Genomic DNA, 20888 nt, shown 5'->3' with positions numbered 1-20888 from the left:
CTCCAGAAGTTGCCCTCAACTATAAGCAGATATATCCTGGCTTAACTCTTAATGAGGACTAAAGTTTTCTTACAGTTATTATTATTTTTTAAAGTCTGTGTGTTTATTTTGAGAGACAGGGAGAGAGAGGCGAGAGAATGTGTGCATGCATGCAAGCAGGGGTGGGAGCAGAGAGGGAGAGGGGGAGAATCCCAAGCAGGCTCCACACTGTCAGCACAGAGCCTGATGCAAGGCTTCATCCCACAAACCATGAGATCATGACCTGAGCCGAAATCAAGAGTCAGATGCTTAACCGACTGAGCCACCCGGGTGCCTCTCTTATGGTTACTCTTAATTGCAATTTCATTTTCCAGTCATTTTGCTTAGAATAATAAAAAGCTTGTCTTTTGTACGTTTTTGGCATTACCCCAAACCAAAGTTCCAAGTAGATTTTTCTAGAAGGTATATTAGGTCATTTCTTTGCAAAAATTACATCTATCACTCAAGTTTGTTTTCTTAAAAGATCTCATAGTGAATATTCAAATAGGAATAGGTCCCCCAGAGATGGTTAATTTATATTAGTCTTTCTTCTTTTCCCTTCTTTTATTTCCTCTTTTTTTACTTTCTCTCTCCCCCTCACTTTTTTCCTTCCTTCCTTTGTTCCCTCCCTCTCTCTTTACTCCCTTCTTTTCTTCCTCCCTCCATTCTTTTTTTCCTTCCTTCTTTCTTTCCTTCCTTCCTTCCTTCCTTCCTTCCTTCCTTCCTCCCTTCCTCCCTTCCTCCCTTCCTTCCTTCCTTCCTTCATCATTCAATCATTTAGCAAAAGTGATACTATTATTCTAGGCACTAAGGATAAAGAAGTAAACAAGATGTGGTCCCAGCCACGTGGAGTATGTAGCCCAACAGGATAGACACATAGTGAACCAAACATTTTTATTGGGAGATACACTGCAAAGGAGAATTTAGGCTTGCTAAGAGATCATACCATGGGGATCCAAAGCTAGTCTTTGGGGAAGAGATTTATTCAACAAATGTTTACAGACCAAACCTGGACCAGATTCTAAGGCAAGTACTAGGGATAGAGTGATAAAAAAGAAAAATTGCTACCCTCACCCTTTATAGGAAAAGCAAGACATCGTTTGAAAATGCCAAAATAATACTTTGTGATATTATTGTGGGAGAATTATGTAAGGTTGTAGAATCATATAGCAGGGGAATCTAACTCACTGTATGGTTCAAGGATACTTAAAGAAGATCCTAATGATGAGTATGGGGGGCAAAAAAAAAGAATAAAATAAAAATATAGTACAGGGTTTAGACTTACAGTCTCTCTTTATTTTTAAGATTATTTTCTTCTCTTGTAACTTTGTACTGTCCCCTAGCATTTCCTTTCCCAGAAAACCCAGTGTTGTGATAATTTTGAATTACTTGGCTATGCTTAGTCATTGACATTAAGCCATCAACACCAAAATATACTAGTGAATGTCAAATTGCCTGGCAGATGAAAAGGATTAGACATAGCATTTTCCCATAAGTGCCCATTCTTAAGTGGCTGACCCAGTTTGTACCCCAGAGCAATCCAGTTGCTTGGTATGAGCACTGTTAGATGACCATTCCGGGAGCAAACCCTGTTTTATGATGGCAGCCTTCAAGTTTTTAGCCATCTGCTTGCCAGTCATTTCTAACCTCATCATCCCTTTCATTCTTGACATATAATTGTCATCAGTGGGGACTCTTTTTAAGAGAAATGTTACCCTTAGCAATTCATCTTCTTTGTGTTTCCTCACATGTGCAGGGGAAGACAGTGATGTATTGAGCTGGGAAGGAGGGATCATTGCTAGGAGCATATTGGGCTTGGCATTTTTTTCAACTTCTCCAGCTCAGAGAGAGTTGCTGCTGCCAGAAATAATCTTGAAATGCTGTCTTTCCCCCCCGTTTTTGGATATTAGAAACTTTCTCTTCCTGTTAAAAATAGGTTTTGATAATGTACTCAGAGGTCTGACAAACACAAGAGAAAAAACAGAAGGGAAAGTGGAGAGCTGACCCATAGAGCTTCCCTACAGGGGGCTGCCATTGCCACTGGGGTGAAATGGACAAATGGAGTGAGAAGCAAGGCTCCCATTTAGACAATTTGTGGGAGAGGAAGAACTGAGCAATAGATGTTCATCTAACACATCTAACATTTTGGATTGACCCATGTGAGCCGGGTAATTACTGCATTTACCTTCTAATCTAAAAGAACTATGAGGCCCCTTATGAAGTGCAATTTAGGATATGAGGCTAATTTCTTTTTTTAATTTTTTTAAAGTTTATTTGTTTATTTGAGAGAGAGAGAGAGAGAGTTGGGAGAGGGAGAGGGAGAGAGAGAGAATACCAAGCAGGCTCTGCACTGCCTGCACAGAGCCAGCCCGATGTGGAGCTCAAACTCATGAACTATGAGTTCATGACCTGAGCCAAAACCAAGAGTCAGACAGTTAACTGACTGAGCCACCCAGGCAAACCATGGCTAACTTCTAATATTGTATCTTAGATGTTTTCCCATGGACAAAGTCAAGTGATGATACAAGTAATAATCTGGAAATTTCTGAAGAGTACAGAAAACTTTCCTACTGTTCTTTGTGCCCCATTCTTTGCTCTTAGCTAATAGGTTACCTCATTGTCTTATGTGCTAGATATACAGATGCTGGGTGAAATCCAGGTAAAAAGCCATTTTCCAGATAATCCATAAGCAAAAAAAAAAAGGGAAGTTCAATTTATGGAGCACTTAAATGACTGCTGTGAGCGGCGATAGATCATTTTGAAATCATTTTGACTTGGACTGAGATAGAATTTATGAATGGATTGGCATTGGCACCAAAGAAAAGTCTGAAAGACATTTACATGATAAATATTATCATTATGAGTTTGCAATAACCTTGGCAGTTAGGTTTGAAGTGACAGTTAACTAGATAATCTTTAAATCACAGATAAAATCGATTTAAAGGGACCATTTTCTAGCTTCCGGAAAGGGTTATGACAAATCTTACTCTTCCTTTTCATCATCAGGGACAAACCTGAAGAATATTTTGGTTTGCAGTCCCCTTGTTCAAGCAGCCAGCTTGATAGAAAAATTCTATCCCTATGGTTATAAGAGAAGTTCAGAATTTTATTTCATTTCACAGGATTTGATCAGCTTCTCATTGTGTCTTGGGTAGACCAAAGTAAATGTGGGTTCCTTATATAGCCAAGAAGTAAAAAACACATAGAAATTGGGAGGGGGAAGTTGATCTTACAATCTTACTATACACTACTACACCAAAGGCATCCAAGCTTCTCAAGAAACAGTAAGTTACATATTATTTGACTGTGTAAAAATTCATGACCGGCTCATACTAATCATTCATTTTGTTCAATCACCCATCTATCCATCCATCCAATAACATTTATCATTTGATATTAGCTTTAGAGGGCTGATCATCAGCTAAACAAAGTTGTTTCCACTTTTTCCTTTGCAGAAGCATTCCTTTAAGGAATGGATTCTTGGGGTGCTTGGGTGGCTCAGTCGATTGTCCGATTTCAGCTCAGGTCATGATCCCAGGCTCATGGGATCTACTCCTATGTCAGGCTCCATGGTGAGCATGGAGCCTGCTTAAGATTCTCTCTCTCTTTCTCTTTCGCCCTCCTCTGCCCCTCTCCCCCTACCCCATCTCAAATTTAAAAAATAGATTCTTGTACTCAATGTCAAAAACAACTAGAGGTGCTTCTCGTTGTCTCCAGTAGAAGTGAACCCTCTTAAGTAATTCATAGAGCCCCTAAAAGCATAACTTAAAAACTTACAAGCAAAAGACTAGAGATACAAGTGAGCCTTTTCCTGTCAAAGATCTAATATTTTTATTTTGTCAACCCAAGTCATTGGACCAGGGTTTCATGGTCTGGATAGATTAACTTGCTCTGGTTGGCTGTAGCCAGGTCAGTCACAAATAAAAAACTTTGAAGTCAGGAGATTTGGGTATGACAGGTCCAATAAGACTTTCTGAATTTTAGGGTCCTATGGGCTCCAGAACCTGGTTGCATATTCCACATTGGCTTACCTAAGCAGTCAGTGTAAAATGAAGCTATAGTTCAAGCTGTCAAGATCAGGTGAGCCTGTTATTTAGAGCAACACCTCTCTGGCTTCCTGTGTGCAAATCCATCATCCATGAGCCTGTGGAAGACGTGGTCTGGGGTCACTGACTTTATACACAAGGTTTTAATGCAAATGGAGCACTTGTCAATTCCCAGTCTCTGAGTTCTCCTCCCCTTTTCACAGAAATGTCAGCATGTATGCCCGAGTGGGGCTAGCGAAAGAGCACTGCATATGGGGTCAGAAGATCTGGGCTCTGGTCCACACGCGGCCAGATAATAGTTATCTGGGTAGTTAAAACGTGGGCCACTTTTTTAGCTGCTCTTGATCTCAGTTGTGTCCCCTGTAAAATGGGGGTGATCATAACCTCATTGGGCTCTAATCAGCATAAAGGAAATGGACGATTTATCATGTGTCTATCATGGTGTCAGGAAAATAGTAAGTACTCAAGAAATGGTTAACTCCTATATTCCTATCGTTATCACCTCTACTTATGTGGCTGTGCCATTTGCCTGGTCTAAGTCTGCCTCCTCACTAGAAAATCAGCATAACAATAGTCCTATTTCTATCTGTGAACTACTTTGCAAGTAAATTGAAATATGCACTTAAATGTTTAAGAAGTAGACAATAAGGGTCCTTGTCCTTGAGGATATTATATTCTGAGGGGGTTGGGGGGCATATAGACAATAAGGTAAATAAATAAACTACTTACAGTAATTGAAAGTTACAAATAGTCTGGAGGTGATGAAGATAAGGACATGGAGCAAAATAAAGGAGATAACGCTTTCTAAGAGAATTATGGTTTAAATAGGGTAGTCCAGTGAAACTCTGAAAAAAATGACATTTGAGAAAAGATGTGGAGAGAGTAAGGGAAGGCCCAATAGATTTGCTAAAAGAGTGTCCCAGGTGGGGCATAGTTCAACTTGTCAAGAAGATCAGAGGAGCCTCTTAGAGCAGTGCCTCCCTGAGTTTAGAGTAACCCTCAAAAGGGACCACGCCTACCATTTGGAGGCAACAGCTTGCAAGACCAGTGTCCCTAGAGCAGAGAGATGGAGGGAAGGATAGGAGCAGATGAGGGCAGAATATAATTCGAGGAGGAAGCGTGAGTTGGATACTTAACCTTGATAAGCTTCCTAAACGTAGCTTCAGACTTCCTTCTGCAAGAACTTCCAAAGAATGACAGCTTGTGACAGGATGCAAAAAAGCACCTTTGGGGTCCAGCAGGCCCAAGTCATGCTTGTGTAATTTGGGACATGTTATTCAACCTCTCCGAGTCTCAGCTTTTCATCTCTAAAATAGGGGCAAAACCTGTTATAGTTGCTGCAAGTTTTGTCAGTAATGTGGGTAAAGTGCTGAGGACAGTGCCCAGCATCCATCCAATCAGAATCCAGTCAATGTCAATGAGCACTTAGCTGGTGCAGAACTGTTCCTTTGGCTCATCTACAAGAGTGTTGGGAGAGACTGGCTTTGGGCCTCCAGTGGCCACCTCTCTGTCCACATTATTTAATTCAGGGCAACAATCTGGATGATTTGGCATGTCTGTCACTGCCTTAACTGTAAATCAAATGAGAGTCAAGATCTATCCTAGAAGCTTTTCTATGGCTTGTGCTATTTTTATTCATAAATGTTGCTCTAGTCTTCCATTAAAGCCAAGTGGTGACTTAAACATTGGTGGTATTTTCATAAAGTATAGAACCAGCTATTACTGAATTGACTGAGGGTACTTACAACTGACAATTACAAGTTAAAGCAACCTAATTGCCCTTATCTGGGTGAAAGAATGTAATGTGTGATTAGCCCTATTGTTTCATTAACTCTCATCCCAATGAAGGGCTTGTGGCGACAGTGAGATACTCTTCCCATGATCCAAATTCAAACCCCCTTATTTCCTGCTCAGAATTTTGTATTGGCCTTATGTTTCTTCTGCTTTGCTACCTTGCACTTCTCCAATTCCTCCCTAACACAGCAGCCAGGATGGTCAGTCACTCTTGAACAATATCTAGATCCTTTCAGTTCTTGGCTTCAAAATCCCCGTTTGTGCTTTGTTCGAACAGAATCACACTGAATACTCTTTCTGGAGAGGGAAGATCTCCCCAGTTTAATCCTATGTCAGGTCCTTAGTTCATCTACCCTAAAATATTTTTTTAATGCCCCGACCAGCTCCTTAGAGAAATGACTGGTTATAGGACTGGGACTGGAAATATACAAGATGAGCCTGAGGCATCGTATAGAGTCAGAAAGTAAGAAAGTGCTCAAAAAAAAAAAAAAGGTGAAGGGCAAGCAACATGGGGAGACAGAACACAACAACCAAATGAAGGGACTGAGAGTGGCCAAAACTGGAGCATTCTGAGCAAGAAAATAAATAACGTAGTGTTGGGTTATAACCCAGTGTGTAAAATAAACATCTTTGAATCCATACTGATATGAATGATTAAGTAAATAGATGAAAAAGAAGAGACAAATCTGTCATGCACAATTCCCCGTAATTTTAGTAGATGCCTCAGTCTAACAGAGGTGGAGCCTGACTCTCTACTCCCTAAGTGTGGGCTGTACATAGTGACTTCCTTCCAAAGAGGACAGTATGGAAAGGCCAGGAGGAGAGTGATGTTATCTGGAGGGAATCTGACCAGCCCTGCCTTAGCCAGGTGATCAAGGTCAACATCAAGAGTGGTAAGTCATGCTGATAGTATGTGCCCTTTACCTCTGTGGTCTTCCTCCAGAAACACATAACCTCAGTGTAATCATAAAAAAAAAAAGAATCAGATAAATCCCATCTGAGAGACATTTTCCAAAATACCTGAGCAACACTTCTCAAAGCTATCAAAGTCCTCAAAAAGGAAGGACTGTCTGAAACCATGATAGAGAACTATCATAACCAAGAGAAGCCTAAGGAGCTATGACAACTGAATGTAATGTGGCATCTTGGATGGCACCCTGGAACAGAAAAGGACATTAGGTAAAAACTAAGAAAATATGAATACAGCATAGACTTTAATTAATAATAATGTGTCAGTGTTGGTTCACTAATTGTAACAAATACAGCATACTAATATATGATGTTGGCATTAGCAGAATAGAAATAGGAAATAATAGGGTGTGGCATATGGGAACTGGCAGTATTATCCTAACCAATTTTCTATAAACCTAAGACAATTCTATATTAATTAAAACGTGGTTCTAAAAAAAGGCTGTGACCTTTCACATTAGTGAAATGCTTTCCCTTCATCATAGCCTGCTGAAGTTCTCCCTTTCAACTCACAACTTAAGAAGGCTTTCAATAATTTGGCTGAGTGAAATAAGTCAGTCAGAGAAGGACAGGTACCATATGCTTTCACTCATATGTGGATCTTGAAAAACTTAACAGAAGACCATGGGATAAGGGAAGGGGAAAAAAATAGTTACAAACAGAGAGGGAGGAAGGCAAACTATAAGAGACTCTTAAATACAGAGAACAAACTGAGGGTTGATAGGGGGTTGGGGGAGAGGGGGAAAATGGGTGACGGGCATTAAGGAGGGCACTTGTTGGGATAAGTACTGGATGTTGTATGGAATCAATGAACCATGGGAATCTACCCCAAAAACCAAGAGCACACTTTACACATTGTCTGTTAGCCAATTGGACAACAAATTATCTTTAAAAAATAAAATAAATAAATAAGTAAATATTTTGATACTCAAAAAAAAAAAAAAAAAAGAAGCCTTTCGAATTCTTCAAAAACAAATGGGTCTCCCCTTTGGCCTATATCCACAGAAATTGCTACTTGCCTTATGGTGTTAATTTTAGGTAATGAACTTCCTTCTTCATTCATTCAACCAACAATTATAGTGTACCTACAGCGCTTGTTGACAGTAAGGCTAACCTGGGCCCTGGCCAAGCTTTCAAATTGCCTGTGGTCACAGACGTCTGGTTACAGTTGTGTGAGGCAATGTGTAGGGTGCTAAGAGAATGAGCAGTGGCAGCAGTGAGGACGCTTTCTTAAAGGAACTGACCTTTGCATTTAGTTCAGAGAAGAGTTCATGAGTGAACACATTTGAGTTGTGGGTGGAGGGTGAAAGGATAGGAAGTAGGAGGAAGTATTCTAGGACACACCATCTTTGCACAGTCACTGAGGCAGAAAAGAGGAGGAAATTGCCAAGGAAATATAACATAAATGTGACCAGATATAGTCATAGGTAGCATATACGGACATTCGGCCGTGTGTCAGGCTCAGTGCTCACCCCTCTACGTGTGTTATCTTGGTGTGCACTCATGCAACCCTTTGAGGCAGGTGTTACTATTTTTACCATTTTACAGATGAAGAAACTGAAGCACACAGTAAGAGGCAGAGCTGAGATGCAGACGAAAACTGGCTGGCTCAAAAGCCCAAGCTCTTCCTGCCATTGAGAGGAGGTAGAATTAGTTTCACTTGAACCAGAGATTCTTTTGCTTCTTTCCTATTAAACCAGGGTTTATCAACCTGGGCACTCTTGACATTTTTAGAAAGATAGTTCTTTGGTGTAGGATCTACCCTGTGCATTGTGAGTTGTTTAACAGCATCCATGGCCTTCACCTGCTGGATGTCTGTACCACCTACCCTCCACCAACAATGACAAATAAAATACCTTCAGACTTTACTAAATATCACTGGTGGAGAGGGCAAATAGCAAAATCACCCCATCCCCAGCCCTGCCTTGAGAATCATTACATTATTTTGTGGGTTCTCAGGGTAGGATGGGGCCATGTCTTAAGTCTTTCCTGACTTCTGTCTTCCTTCCCTCCTCTCCTTCTCTCCAGTGTTTCCTAAGTGCCCCCTGTGTATGGGCTGAACCCATGTCCCTAACAATTTATCACACAGTGACTTGTATACAGTGGTTGCTTAACAAATACTTGCTGAATTTATGCCAACTGGATCCTAAATGTTACGGGTCCATTCTTGTCAAATAAAAAGCATTCTTCGTAACATAAAACTTGGTACTGGGGAAGTTAATTTCTGGTTTCCGGGTACTTGGAGTATCTTTAGTGTCCCTGTAGAGCTATCCTACAGGCTAGCAAGACCCACCTGAATGCTCACCAACATTTAGACAGACCCAGCAGTGCACCTGTTAAGAACCTAGTGGAGAGTGACATACATTAGGTTGCCAATAAATGTTGAATGCATGGCTGACCTGTAACAATTAAGTGAAGCCATATGCCTAGCTCTGTAATTTGAGATGCCATTTAAAGCACATACCTATTTTCTCCAGCAATTCTTTCTATCATTTTTTGGATGAGATCTGGATTTGGGAAATGACTCCCCAACTAGATTTTCTATTCAGCCCCCTTGAGAGTAGGCGGGCATTGGGCGGGAGAGCTCATTTCTGGGCAGTTTTCCTGCCACCGCTGGTTCTGTATCACTGGAGTGTCAGTTGCTTGTCATTAAGCGGGAGCTCAGAGAATTCTAAATGGAAAGATAACATAGGATTGAGCTCCCAAAATATAATGCATTTAAATCAGATAGACTCTTTATTTTGTGTTAGCGCCAGGCATTCCCTGGTTCACCGCTTCTCAGCATATACAGCCCGGAATCGTTGCCTCTTGAGCACTATTCATTGGTGGTCTTTGGTGCATTTGAAGTATAGGGCTGTACTACCTGTCTTCTGCAGGACTGCACGTACCTACTATAGAATCTTGTATACATGTGTGTATCGATGTTACAGAGAGAGGGTGAGAGAGAATCCCACAGTAATTATACTTCCTGGAAACTTTTTCTGTAATTTCTCTTACTCTCCCCGACCCCTCCACGTGTACCCCCACAGGCTTTAATGGCCCCTCTAATCAGTGTCCCTCTTCTTTCTGTCTTGCCAGAAGGAGGGACATGTGAAGTGATAGCTGCACACAGATGTTGTAATAAGAATCGAATCGAGGAGCGATCACAAACAGTAAAGTGTTCCTGTCTGCCTGGAAAAGTGGCTGGAACGACAAGAAACAGACCTTCCTGCGTCGATGGTAAGTGGCCAGTTTTACATCTATCCTTAGGTGTTTATGGAGGTGTTCACTGCGCGTAATAAATATTTTTTGTTTCATCTACGGTTCAGGATAACGAACAAGGTGCATCCAAAGAGTTAGACGGCTGTACAAATGCCCGTCCTCAGCAGACTTTGAATTCTTGTTTCTCTGGCTGTGGAATTGTCGCATAGCTCTATTTTAATGTTTTCTTAGAGATTAAGGTACAGTAATTTTTCAAGTCAAGAAATTGGAGGGCCCCATTCATTTCGGAAGTAATTTTAGATGAGGTTATACATAATGATGATGGTGACGATAGTACTAAAGATAACAATACTTAACATTTACTCAATGCAAATATAACGAGCATTTACTATATGCCAGGCACTGCTCTGGGTTTATCACATACATTCGTAAACAAATAGAGATGCTTTGAATGCTTACGATATGCTAAGCAGTGTCTTAAACACTTACCATGCATTATCTTATTTACACCTCCCAATGATCCTATAATAGTTCCCTACTGCCGTGTAACAAATTATCCCCACAAACTTAGCAGCTTTAAACAGCAAACATTACCTCACAAGTTCTGTGGTCAGGAATTCAACTGAGCTGTGTGTGACTGGCTCAGGGCATTTCATGTAGTTGCAGTCAAGATCTAAAGGCTTGACTGCTGCTGGAGGAAGGTTTTAAGATGGCTCACTCACAAGACTGTTGGCATGTGGACTCACTTCCTTGCTGTGTGGTCCTCTGCAGAGGAGCTCAGTGTCTCACAACATGGCAACTGGCTTCCTCCAGAGTGAGTAATCCAAGAGAACAATATAGAAGCCACAATAACGTTCTCTTTCATAATCTAACCTCAGAAGTTACCCTTCATTGTTTCTACAATATCATATTGGTTAGTGAAGTCATCTCCATTCAATGTGGGAGTGAACTATCAGGACTTGAAGGCCAGAAGACAGGGATCATTGAGACAGATACATTTTTCCTCCCATTTCAGACATTAAGAAACAGAGGCTTAGAAGGGTTATGTAATGTTCCATTGGTCCCATGGCTGACAAGTTGTAGCTTGACTGACTCTTAAGCCTAGAGTAACTAACTGTAATACCAAGTCTTGGCCACCGTCTTTAAAACAACTTTGTATGTCCTAATAGTTGAGCCAAGGCTCACAAGGACCACAAATATCTCTCCCCATCTTTATCTTTCATAATTTTAAAGCCAAGTGTGAGGTGATGTTCAAATTCTTCAGTAAGAAAATCAGGACTCAGAGAATTGTGTCACCTGCTCAGGGTCACACAACAACAATTAGACCCTGAATCTCTTGGCTTAGGATCCCTGGTTGTACCTCTAGAATGTAGACAGAGCAGGACAACTTCTAGACTGACTTGTGTTATTTATTTTCATTATTATGTGGTTAGAAAGAGAAACAAACTCAAGCTACACCAAGTAAAGTTGTTTTTTAAGAAAATAGAAGAATCCTGGGGAGCCCAGTTATAGGAAACCTCATGGGATTCAATTCATAAATCCTTCAAGTGGAAGCCATCTTGTTTTCTTTGTTCATGGGACACACATTTTTCTGATCTCTGTTCTCCTCATTTTTCTCTGTGTGAACTGGTTCCCTCTTCCAAGATTTTAGCTTTTGAACCCCCATAGCTTAGGAGCTGGCGTCAAGTTCTTATTTCCATGGTGCCAACTCTGATCTCATGGGGATCACAATATAGCCCAAAAATATTTGACTCAGTTCCTGTGTTTTAAATGTGTTCTCCAAAAAGACAAAACATACCTGGCTCAGCCTGGGTAACGTGTCAACCCTTGCCCAATCAGCCATAGCCAGAGAGCCATACATGTGGCACGTACAGCTGCCCATCATGTACCAAGCTTTTCTTTTTTCTTTTTTCCAAAGGATGTGGAAAAGCCAAGTTTGGGAATATACTAAGATCAGTAAGTTCTCAATTAAGGCATTTTCAGTGGTCATTTGGCACTATTTGGAGACATTTTTTGGCCTAGACATCTGCTGCAATTATGGGGGTACTATTCACATCTGATGGGTAGAAGCCAGGGATGCTGTGAAACATCTTACAGAGCACAGGCCAGCGCCCACAGCAAAGTATTATCAAGCCCCGGACATCAATGGAGCTGAGGTTGAAAACCTGCGATATGATTATTTATTTCTTGTAGATTGAAGTCAACACGGCAAGGTACCTCCAGTGCAGGAAAGGCAAGCAGCTAGACTAGAAATGCTGCTTTTCTTACTTGCAGGAGGAAACTCTTGGCCCTTGAAGCCAATAAATATTGTAAAACCGTGATAGTTTCTCACATTGTCTGCCAAAGAAAAAAACATCGAGTCTGTTCACTATAAATCTCCATTTTGTTTCCAGTTCATTTTTATCTCTAATGATCTAGAAATAGAATTGCCTTCAGGATTTGGATGTAAGACACAAAGAACAATACATTGTTTATGCTGGCAGAGGGGGAAATGGCATCTGGCCCTAAGTTTCTATGAGAAGTTAAAGCACATGATGGTAATATTTTGTCTGTTGGAACAAGTGTGCTTGACTTTGGAAACTCTGAATCCTTTAAGGTGGTAGGTTCAGGCAAGAGGGCTATTAGTCCCTATCTTCCAAGCAAAAGTCTATAAAATATAGAGTATTCTATAGGATCAAGCTGATGATTTATGTTTTCTAAAGCATTCCACTCTTCCAAAATCCTTGACTCCGTTGGCGTGTCAGAGTAAAGTCTACATGTTACTCTGGTCAACATTGTTTTTATGGGGGCGCCTGGGTGGCTCAGTTGGTTGAGCTTGGTTTTGACCCAGGTTGTGATCTCATGGTTATGAGATTGAGCCCCATGTCAGGCTCTGCACTGAGCCTGGAGCCTGCTTGGGATTCTCTCTCCCTCTGCCCCTCCCCTGCTCCTACTTACTCTCTCTCTCAAGATACATAAGTAGATATTAAAAAATTATTTTTATGGGCCAAATCTCCTCATGCAAATTAAAAATGAAGCATATACATAAACTAATAATCATTCCAGTGTAGTTATTACGATCACGAGCTGTGCCATTAGACAGACATGAGTGGAACTCAGCTACACCAATTACTAATCGAATTACCTTGGGCAAGTCACATACGCTTGTTACTTGTTCCTTAGCTCTGAAATGGAGATGGTAATTGTTTCTACTTCTCTAGTTTGGGATGAGGATTAAGGAAGTCAAGTGTGTTTTGCATAATGTCTGATTCCCATGAAGTGCTTGCAGAATGATGGCATCTGTTTCCTATCTTACTAATAAGTGTGGGTAATACTTGGAAGAACACATTGCTTCACAAAGTTGTGCTTCATTGTAATCAAACACGGTAGCATTTTAGTGCCACCTTTTCCTAAAACTGCTTCTCACTGATTATCCTGGAGATCACTAATGCTGGTAAGTCATCTTCAGGAATTCAAGTTTATTATAGGAATTCTGAAAACTAAAGAAATAATCCATACCTTAAAATCACACAGGATATTATTGCTCAGAGATTATCATTACTTTGTAAGAAAACATGTATATGTCCTCTTTGGCTTAACCCGTTACTAAAAAGAAACTCACGTGGTAGGTATTTTATTGAACTAAAATGTTACAGTGCTTTTTATCAACAGCTTGTTTCCTTTAACATGAGGTGAATGTTTCCCAATTTAAAACATATTCTTCAAAAACATTATTGTTAATAACTACATGGGGCTTCAGAGGTGGATATAAATGATTGATCTATTTCCTCCACTTTGGCATATTTACAATGTTTGGCACACTTCTCTAAGTCTAAAAATGGATGGAAACCAGCTTCTCCCCATAACAGTAGTTGACAACCCATACACCATATTTGTCCTGAATATATTCTGTTGTACATAGTGCATTTCCCATGTAAGCGTTCCAATTGCTGTTATTTACTTTCCTCTGAAATTACAGGTCACTTGCCTTCCATAGCATTTTCAAAACCCGACAAACAGCTATGATTTTAAAATAAGCATATATTGTATTATTCAAAATCGGAGACCAGATGATTTAAAATGGGACATACATTTGCAGTGTAATCTTAGCAACTTATTCAAAAGTAGAATATAGGATATTGGGAAAAATTTTTAAATAGTGGCCTTTGAGTTTAAAAAGTATATTCTATCACCTAGTAAGTGAAAATACCAAAAGAAACTCTCAACACTAACATTCACTCAATTTTGTGATATGTATAAAGACTTTTTCAAGTGTTATGCTCTTGGATTTGTGCCTAGCACTTTTCTGACCAAATATTAAATCATTACACTCTGACTCACACCCTCTTGTGTCTTGTTAAGTATTCTCTAATCCGAAAGGAAGGCACCTTCCTCATTGTTAACAATAATAAAAATAATGGCGGGGCGCCTGGGTGGCTCAGTTGGTTAAGCATTTGACTCTTGATTTCAGCTCAGGCCATGATCTCAAGGTGGTGAGTTCGAGCCCCTGTTGAGTTCCTTGCTGGGCATGGAGGTTGTTTGGGATTCTCTCTCTCTCTCTCACTCTCTCTCTCTCTCTCTCTCAAAATAAATAAACATTTAAAAAATTGATGGCTAATATGTTCCTGAAGGCTCACCATGTATGTATGATTCAAGTCGTTCAAGTCTCCGTATTCATTTAACTCTATCCCCAACCCCTGAAGGTGTCTCCTTCTCTTACTTCCCTTTTGCCTGTCAGAAAATTGAGGCACAGAGATTTTGTGACTTGCTAACCATCACGCAGCCAATAGTGGCAGAGCCAGAAATCCATCCCGGGCTGCCTGACTCCAGGGTCCTATTTACCAAGTGTGGGCAAACAAGGATGTAACATAAACACACGTTCCCTTCCAAAGCCTTTCTTGCGAGATACCAAAATCTCTAGGTGAGAAGAGGGGGGAAGCCCAACTATGTGCAGACTTTCAGAAACATCCAGTCCTTTGGACCATACCTGCCCCTTCCCTCTCTGTGTCAGAGAGGATTGATTAATTGCCCTTTCTAAGGTTGTAGTCATTGAGCAATTAGAAGCATTTTTATAAATAGTGATTTCTGTTCTATGGAATGATTGAAGTGTCATGGAGATGGGGAAGTGGCATGAAATGACTATTTTATGGGGAATTTTTCATGTGGTTTTCTCTCTTTAGGATTTTATTCTCATGCACTATAAATGTGAAAAAAATCATTCAAGTACTAGTTTGTAGAGAAGAGTTTTTAATTCTCTGTAGATTTTGGCATCAATCTTATTAAGAAGAGTCTACATGATAAGTTCATAGGCCTTTCCTTTTCATTCAGTGTGAATTCTGACCATTTCTATGACTGATTGCTACAAACATTGTCTGCTATTGTCGTCTTTTTATACTGGATACCGGCCAGAAGCGACTAGCTTACATCACAGAACTTCCTAACTTTCACAGCTATGGAAATCCCAGATTTTTTGTTTGTAACTAAGATTTGTGTACAGTTAATGTAATAGAAAAGTAATGATATTCCTGCCTATTTCTGTGAAGACACAAACCCACAATATAAGAAGACATTTTACTGCTGGATCATCATACATAACCTTTAAGATAAGAGCAAGCAAGCAAGAAAGATACACAAATATTCAGACCCAGAAAAACAGATAGACTTACAGGGAAGGAGACAGACAGTGAGAGAGGACATAGAAAGAGGGACAAGGAAAGGGGGAGTCAGATAAAAAGAGATGTAAAAGAGACATGAGACAATGAGTGCTTAGAAGGTATATTAAACATCTACCTATGAAATAGCTTTATTCATTTGTCCAAACAATTATTTGTATTCACTCTCACAGTTATGACTAATTTTAACAAAATGAAATCTACTCGGTAGATTGAGACTTTGAATGTTTTTTTCAAGTTGCATGATAAGAGATTCTAGAACCAGAATATCTGTAAAAATAGCTTCTGGAGATTGCTTCTTTAGAAAAACCATGATAAAAGTTTCTTGACCACATACCAACACATTCCCTAGAGGCAGCCACGGTCGAGAAAAAGGTCTGATAACTGAAGGAAATTTGAAATTCAGCAATAGTTTTCTGTAGAATGTTATGAAATATATATGAGAAATACTGCATATAATAACCCCTTCATAGCCATTCAAAATACGATAGCATATTAAAGGCTCTGAGAAGTTCTGTAGACAAGAAACTTGTTCAACTTTGACCCATTATGTCCCAAACTTCCTTGACTAGAGAACCTTTTTCTTTTCAACACTTATTCATATCCTGTAGACCCAATGTTCCATGAAACAGACTTTGGGCCATGCTGGTATGGACTTTATGGACTATGTTTTTGTTTTTGTTTCCAGGAATTCCTCTTAGGTCTTTTGAGACTGACTAATAATTCCTATGCCAGTAGCTCAGTGTTTTTCCTAAGACTGGCTAACCAAGCATCGCACAATGGGTCTTGGTGGTATGTGATTTATAATATCTCTGTGACATGTCAGGCTCAGCTGCAGTTTGGAAATCATCTAGGGACCTTCCAGAGCAAACATTGTATGAAAAAGCTTAAGCCCTTATTTTTATTCACAAATACTAACCGTTTTCAAGAACAAGGGAAGATGACCTATTTTGGTTCTGCCATTTGTTACTTGTCCACACAATGAAATACGAAGATAATGAATTGCTGTGGTGGATCGGGATGGCACAGCAACAGTCTGTGGTCCCTTCATTACTGTCTCTGTTCGAAGCCTGCTTTGTTCTTTCAAGGCAGACTCCAGCTTGTTTAATAGAAGGGACGGTGAGCTCAGTTGGCTTCATCAAGAGGCATTTCTGAAGGGAGATCCCACTGTTATTGAAGAGGGTCTACTAAAGGATCATTAGTAAAATTGTGGCACATCTAGGTATAATTTCTGAATTACATACAAATTTGCTTTTGCTCCGCTACTTGGCACCTAGTCCTGCCCAGGTACGTGAGGGATCCAAGCCTCCATTAGCAAGAGGAAGGAGAGAAAGGATATACAGGAACTGACAAAGCTTTTTGTACCATCTGATAAAAGGTCTGTCCCTGCGTTTGTTCCTTTGCATAATAAAGACAACAGAAATTCAGCTTTCAGGTTTTCCCATGCTTCCTTTTTTTTTTTAATGTTTATTTATTTGTGTGAGAGAGAGAGAGAAAGAGAGCGTGACAGAGTGTGAGCAGGGGAGGGACAGAGAGAGAGAGGAAGACACAGAATGGGAAGCAGGCTCCAGGCTCTGAGCTGTCAGCACAGCACCCGCCCAATGATGTGGGGTTCGGATCCACAAACGGGAAGGTCATGACCTGAGCCCAAGTCAGATGTTTAGAGAGAGCCACCCAGGCGCCCCAGATTTTCCCATGCTTCTAAAACTAAGACTGGATGTCATTTTTTTTAAAGCAGCAGTTGCCAAATGGTAGCCCACTGGCACAAACTACCCTCAGACCTATTCCATAGGTTGGCAGAGTGATGGGGAAACCTGACTGCATGCCTTTCAAAGGGACACTCCAGTTTTTCCTGTGCCTTTCCACTTTCTATTACACACCTGGATGTGGCCCTCTGATGTGACCTGCCTGATCCCTGACGATAGGGGAATCCATGCTTCTTGCTGAGAGTCATTTCCCTGCTATTCTCATTAATAAAAAAATTAATTTTCTGGGGAAAAAAAACCTCTTTGATATCAAAGTAATATACATAACTTGGCATAAATAGAAGTGTACATACACAAAAACAGCAGAGAAAGGAAGAGTAAATCCCCTTCTCCCATTTCCCATTGAACCTCTCACATCTTAGTTGCCAGAAGCATCCACTGTTACCAGCTTTCTGTGCATCCTTAGAGAATATATCCATGCCCCCTCAGGCCTGTGGATAACACATACATACAACCTGATAAATCAGAATGGTGTTATATAACTGCAACATTGGTCTGAATCTGTATTTTTTTAGCATAAGAAAATATCTTCCAATAGTTGTCTTTCAGTGAAAGAATGGGCGGTACACATGGAAAAGATGTTCAGCATCACTCAGTTGAAGAAATGTAAATTAAACTCTGAAATGTAATGTTTCATCAATCAAATAGGCAGAGATAAAAAGTTTGGTGATACCCAGTATTAAGGAAGGAGAGAAAAATTACTTATAAATCATACTCAGTGATAAACAGCATACAGACTCAATTAGTTAGCCACTTTTCTTTATTTCTTTCACCAGAAGAGAAGAAGATAAATAGGAAATTTGGTAATGAGACTGGATGTTTGGGGAACATAATATGAACTACGTGCGTTTTAACTGCTCACGGTGACTTTATTTAGCAAGAGTTCATGTGTACATCATGCCCTGCATTTCTTCAACAAGGTCAGGTTCATCCATTTGGATATCATGTAAGGCATCTTCTAAGGATTTTGATTTCATTTCCATGGGAAAACCATATATGAAAGTATATTTAGTGCATACACCTGGACATAAATGTAGGAAGTCCATTGTAAAGTCCATTAATGTAGCCACTTGGGAGATACAAAATTCTCTGCACAAGTATTTGTAGTGGTGTGTATGTCGTGTGTGTGTGTGTGTGTGTGTGTGTGTGTGTGTGTGTGTGTGTAATCATGGTACAACACCAAATTCTTGTCCCTTACCTAGTTGGAATGTACTTCCTTATACAGAATTCCAAACTCATTAAGAAAATTTCCTGAAAGTAGCTCCAAAGTCATTCGTTTCCATTTATCTCCAAAAAGCTTAGATGTTTTCAAATACCTGTTCTTGTCTGATATGAGAGCACTTTTAATCAATTCTTATTTCTTTCAAAAAAGGGGGAAAATGTTGTTCTAAATCTAAGGAGTCAGCTCCTCATCCCTCTCCAGCTGGGCCTCAGCCCAGATAAGGCAAGATTTCAGGGTCCTGTGTTATTAATGTGCTGTCCATATGAATAACGAGCAAACCTTCTGAATTATTTCACACTTCTAGGAAAATCTATAGCCCTGTCCTTCCGCAACAATGCTGGAAGCCGCTCAGGATGTTGGTACATTTCTTTGTGGAGTGTTCAGATATCTTCATCTAAGAATGTGGTAAAACTTATGTCCCCTTCTGAAGCCTGTGCAGAAATTTATGCAGGTGAATAATATTTTGAAAAATTAATGATGTATTCCTCAATACACCCAAGCTAGTGGAATTTTTGAGGGCCTACTTCAAACCCAGACAACAAAACATGAATCACCCACTAACCAGAGAATAGAGGCCCAAATATTTGGTGTTTAAGTTCAAAAGCCATTCCGAGACTCCGATACACAATGGAAGAGTTCATTTATTCCTCCCCCCAAGGTAATATGATGGGTCAGCTCAGGGAGGGAGAAAGAAAGGAACACTTGAGGAGGAAAAATGTGGTCCACTGGAGTAAAGGCTGCCTACCACTACCACCAGAGATGTGTGTCACCACCTACAGACTCACCTATCCAACCACCAGCCAAGAGAGCACTGTACATGATAACTCAACACACTGTCTTCATATCCTTTTGGTTGCCTTCCTGGGAGACCATCCACAAACGGCAGATAGCCTGTTGCATCCTGACTCTCCAACAGCAGTCATAACCACCGGAGTCTTAGCCTTCCATACTGCATAGGTGACCTCCAGGATGCTTATGAATTCCCGGAAGTGGAAGGAGGAACTTAGGCTCCTTAATAGGTAGAGTGGACATAGAAAAGAAATTTCATGCACCAACTACCTAAGGCTAGATTTCTCACCGAGCTAAGACATTGGTGGAACACTCTTACCTTCCCAACCTACCTACTTCACGTATAATCCCTGATATTATTTGGTACTTTCATCACTGTATCATTTTTTTTTCATTTTATTTTTTAAGTCATCTCTACACCCAGTGTGGGGCTTAAACTCACAACTCTGAGATCAAGAGTCGCACACTCCACCAAGTGAGCTAGTCAGGCACCTCCCAAGATTGCATTATTTAAACAATTCAATGGAAAATTCAATGGACTCAAATTCAGCTCTAGCTAATATTACTTAGGCTGGTAAAGTGATTGCGTGGTTAACCAGCCACTCCTTCAAAGGAAGGTCCCATTTTTTCAGATTTAGAAGGGCCTGCATGCGCCTCCTCAGAAGGTCTCATTCATCATCTCCTTTGGTGCCTACACACCAGATTTGCTTTCTGCTGGACACCTGTTCTCATCAACACTCTTCAGAGTGCAGGAAACCTAAACAGTCTCAGTAGTGGCTCAAGTGAGAAACCAAGTTATTGTGAGACTCTACAGGAGTCCAAGCGCAGAGATTACTCCATAGCGAGACTCAAGGAAGCTAACACAGAACCAGGACACGTGTGCTTCTCATAGTTCTGTCTCACACATGATGTCACCTTTCGTCTGGGAACCCTTCTGGATATTGGCCTTCTCTTTTCTCTGTGGACGAGGGAGGTTAAGTCTGTCCATGTTATCTGGAAACAGGCCTGTCAACTGTATGGTCACTAGTTATAGTACTAGTTTAAAACTGCTAGTTATACTGGCTGAAAAGTATCGAGTCCTCCTCTGTGACAGCGCCTGTGTACTACATGTGCAGCCATACCTTACTTTATTGAATGCCACAGATACTCCATTTTTTACGAATTGAAGGTTGGTGGCAACAGCAACTTTTCTCCAACAGCATTTGCTCACTTCGTGTCTTTGCATCACGTTTTCTGGTAATTCTTGCAGCATTTCAAACATTTTCATTATCATTACATTTGATGTGATGCTCCGTGATCTTCGAGGTTACTAGTGCTGTTGTTTTGGGGGGCAGCATGAACCACACCTGTTAGATGGTGAACTTAATAAAGGTGTGTGTGGGGCGCCTGGGTGGCGCAGTCGGTTAAGCGTCCGACTTCAGCCAGGTCACGA

At 40.5% G+C, this 20888-nt stretch overlaps 1 protein-coding gene across 3 annotated transcripts in view; it reads left to right on the top strand.

Moving 5' to 3' along the window:
- TAFA1 (TAFA chemokine like family member 1) overlaps positions 1-20888 on the top strand; it is a 509748-nt gene that overhangs the window by 381146 nt on the left and 107714 nt on the right. For 2 of the 3 annotated variants that reach the window (XM_058726232.1, XM_058726233.1), the window contains one exon: positions 9906-10046. In XM_058726232.1, coding sequence (XP_058582215.1) covers positions 9906-10046 — 141 coding nt within the window. The remainder of the gene's footprint in view (positions 1-9905; positions 10047-20888) is intronic. The other variant, XM_058726234.1, reaches the window with a different exon arrangement.

This window comes from Neofelis nebulosa, chromosome 4, assembly GCF_028018385.1.
Source record: "Neofelis nebulosa isolate mNeoNeb1 chromosome 4, mNeoNeb1.pri, whole genome shotgun sequence".
In the NCBI taxonomy this organism is placed as follows: domain Eukaryota; kingdom Metazoa; phylum Chordata; class Mammalia; order Carnivora; family Felidae; genus Neofelis; species Neofelis nebulosa.
This window is presented reverse-complemented; position numbering and strand designations above follow the sequence as displayed.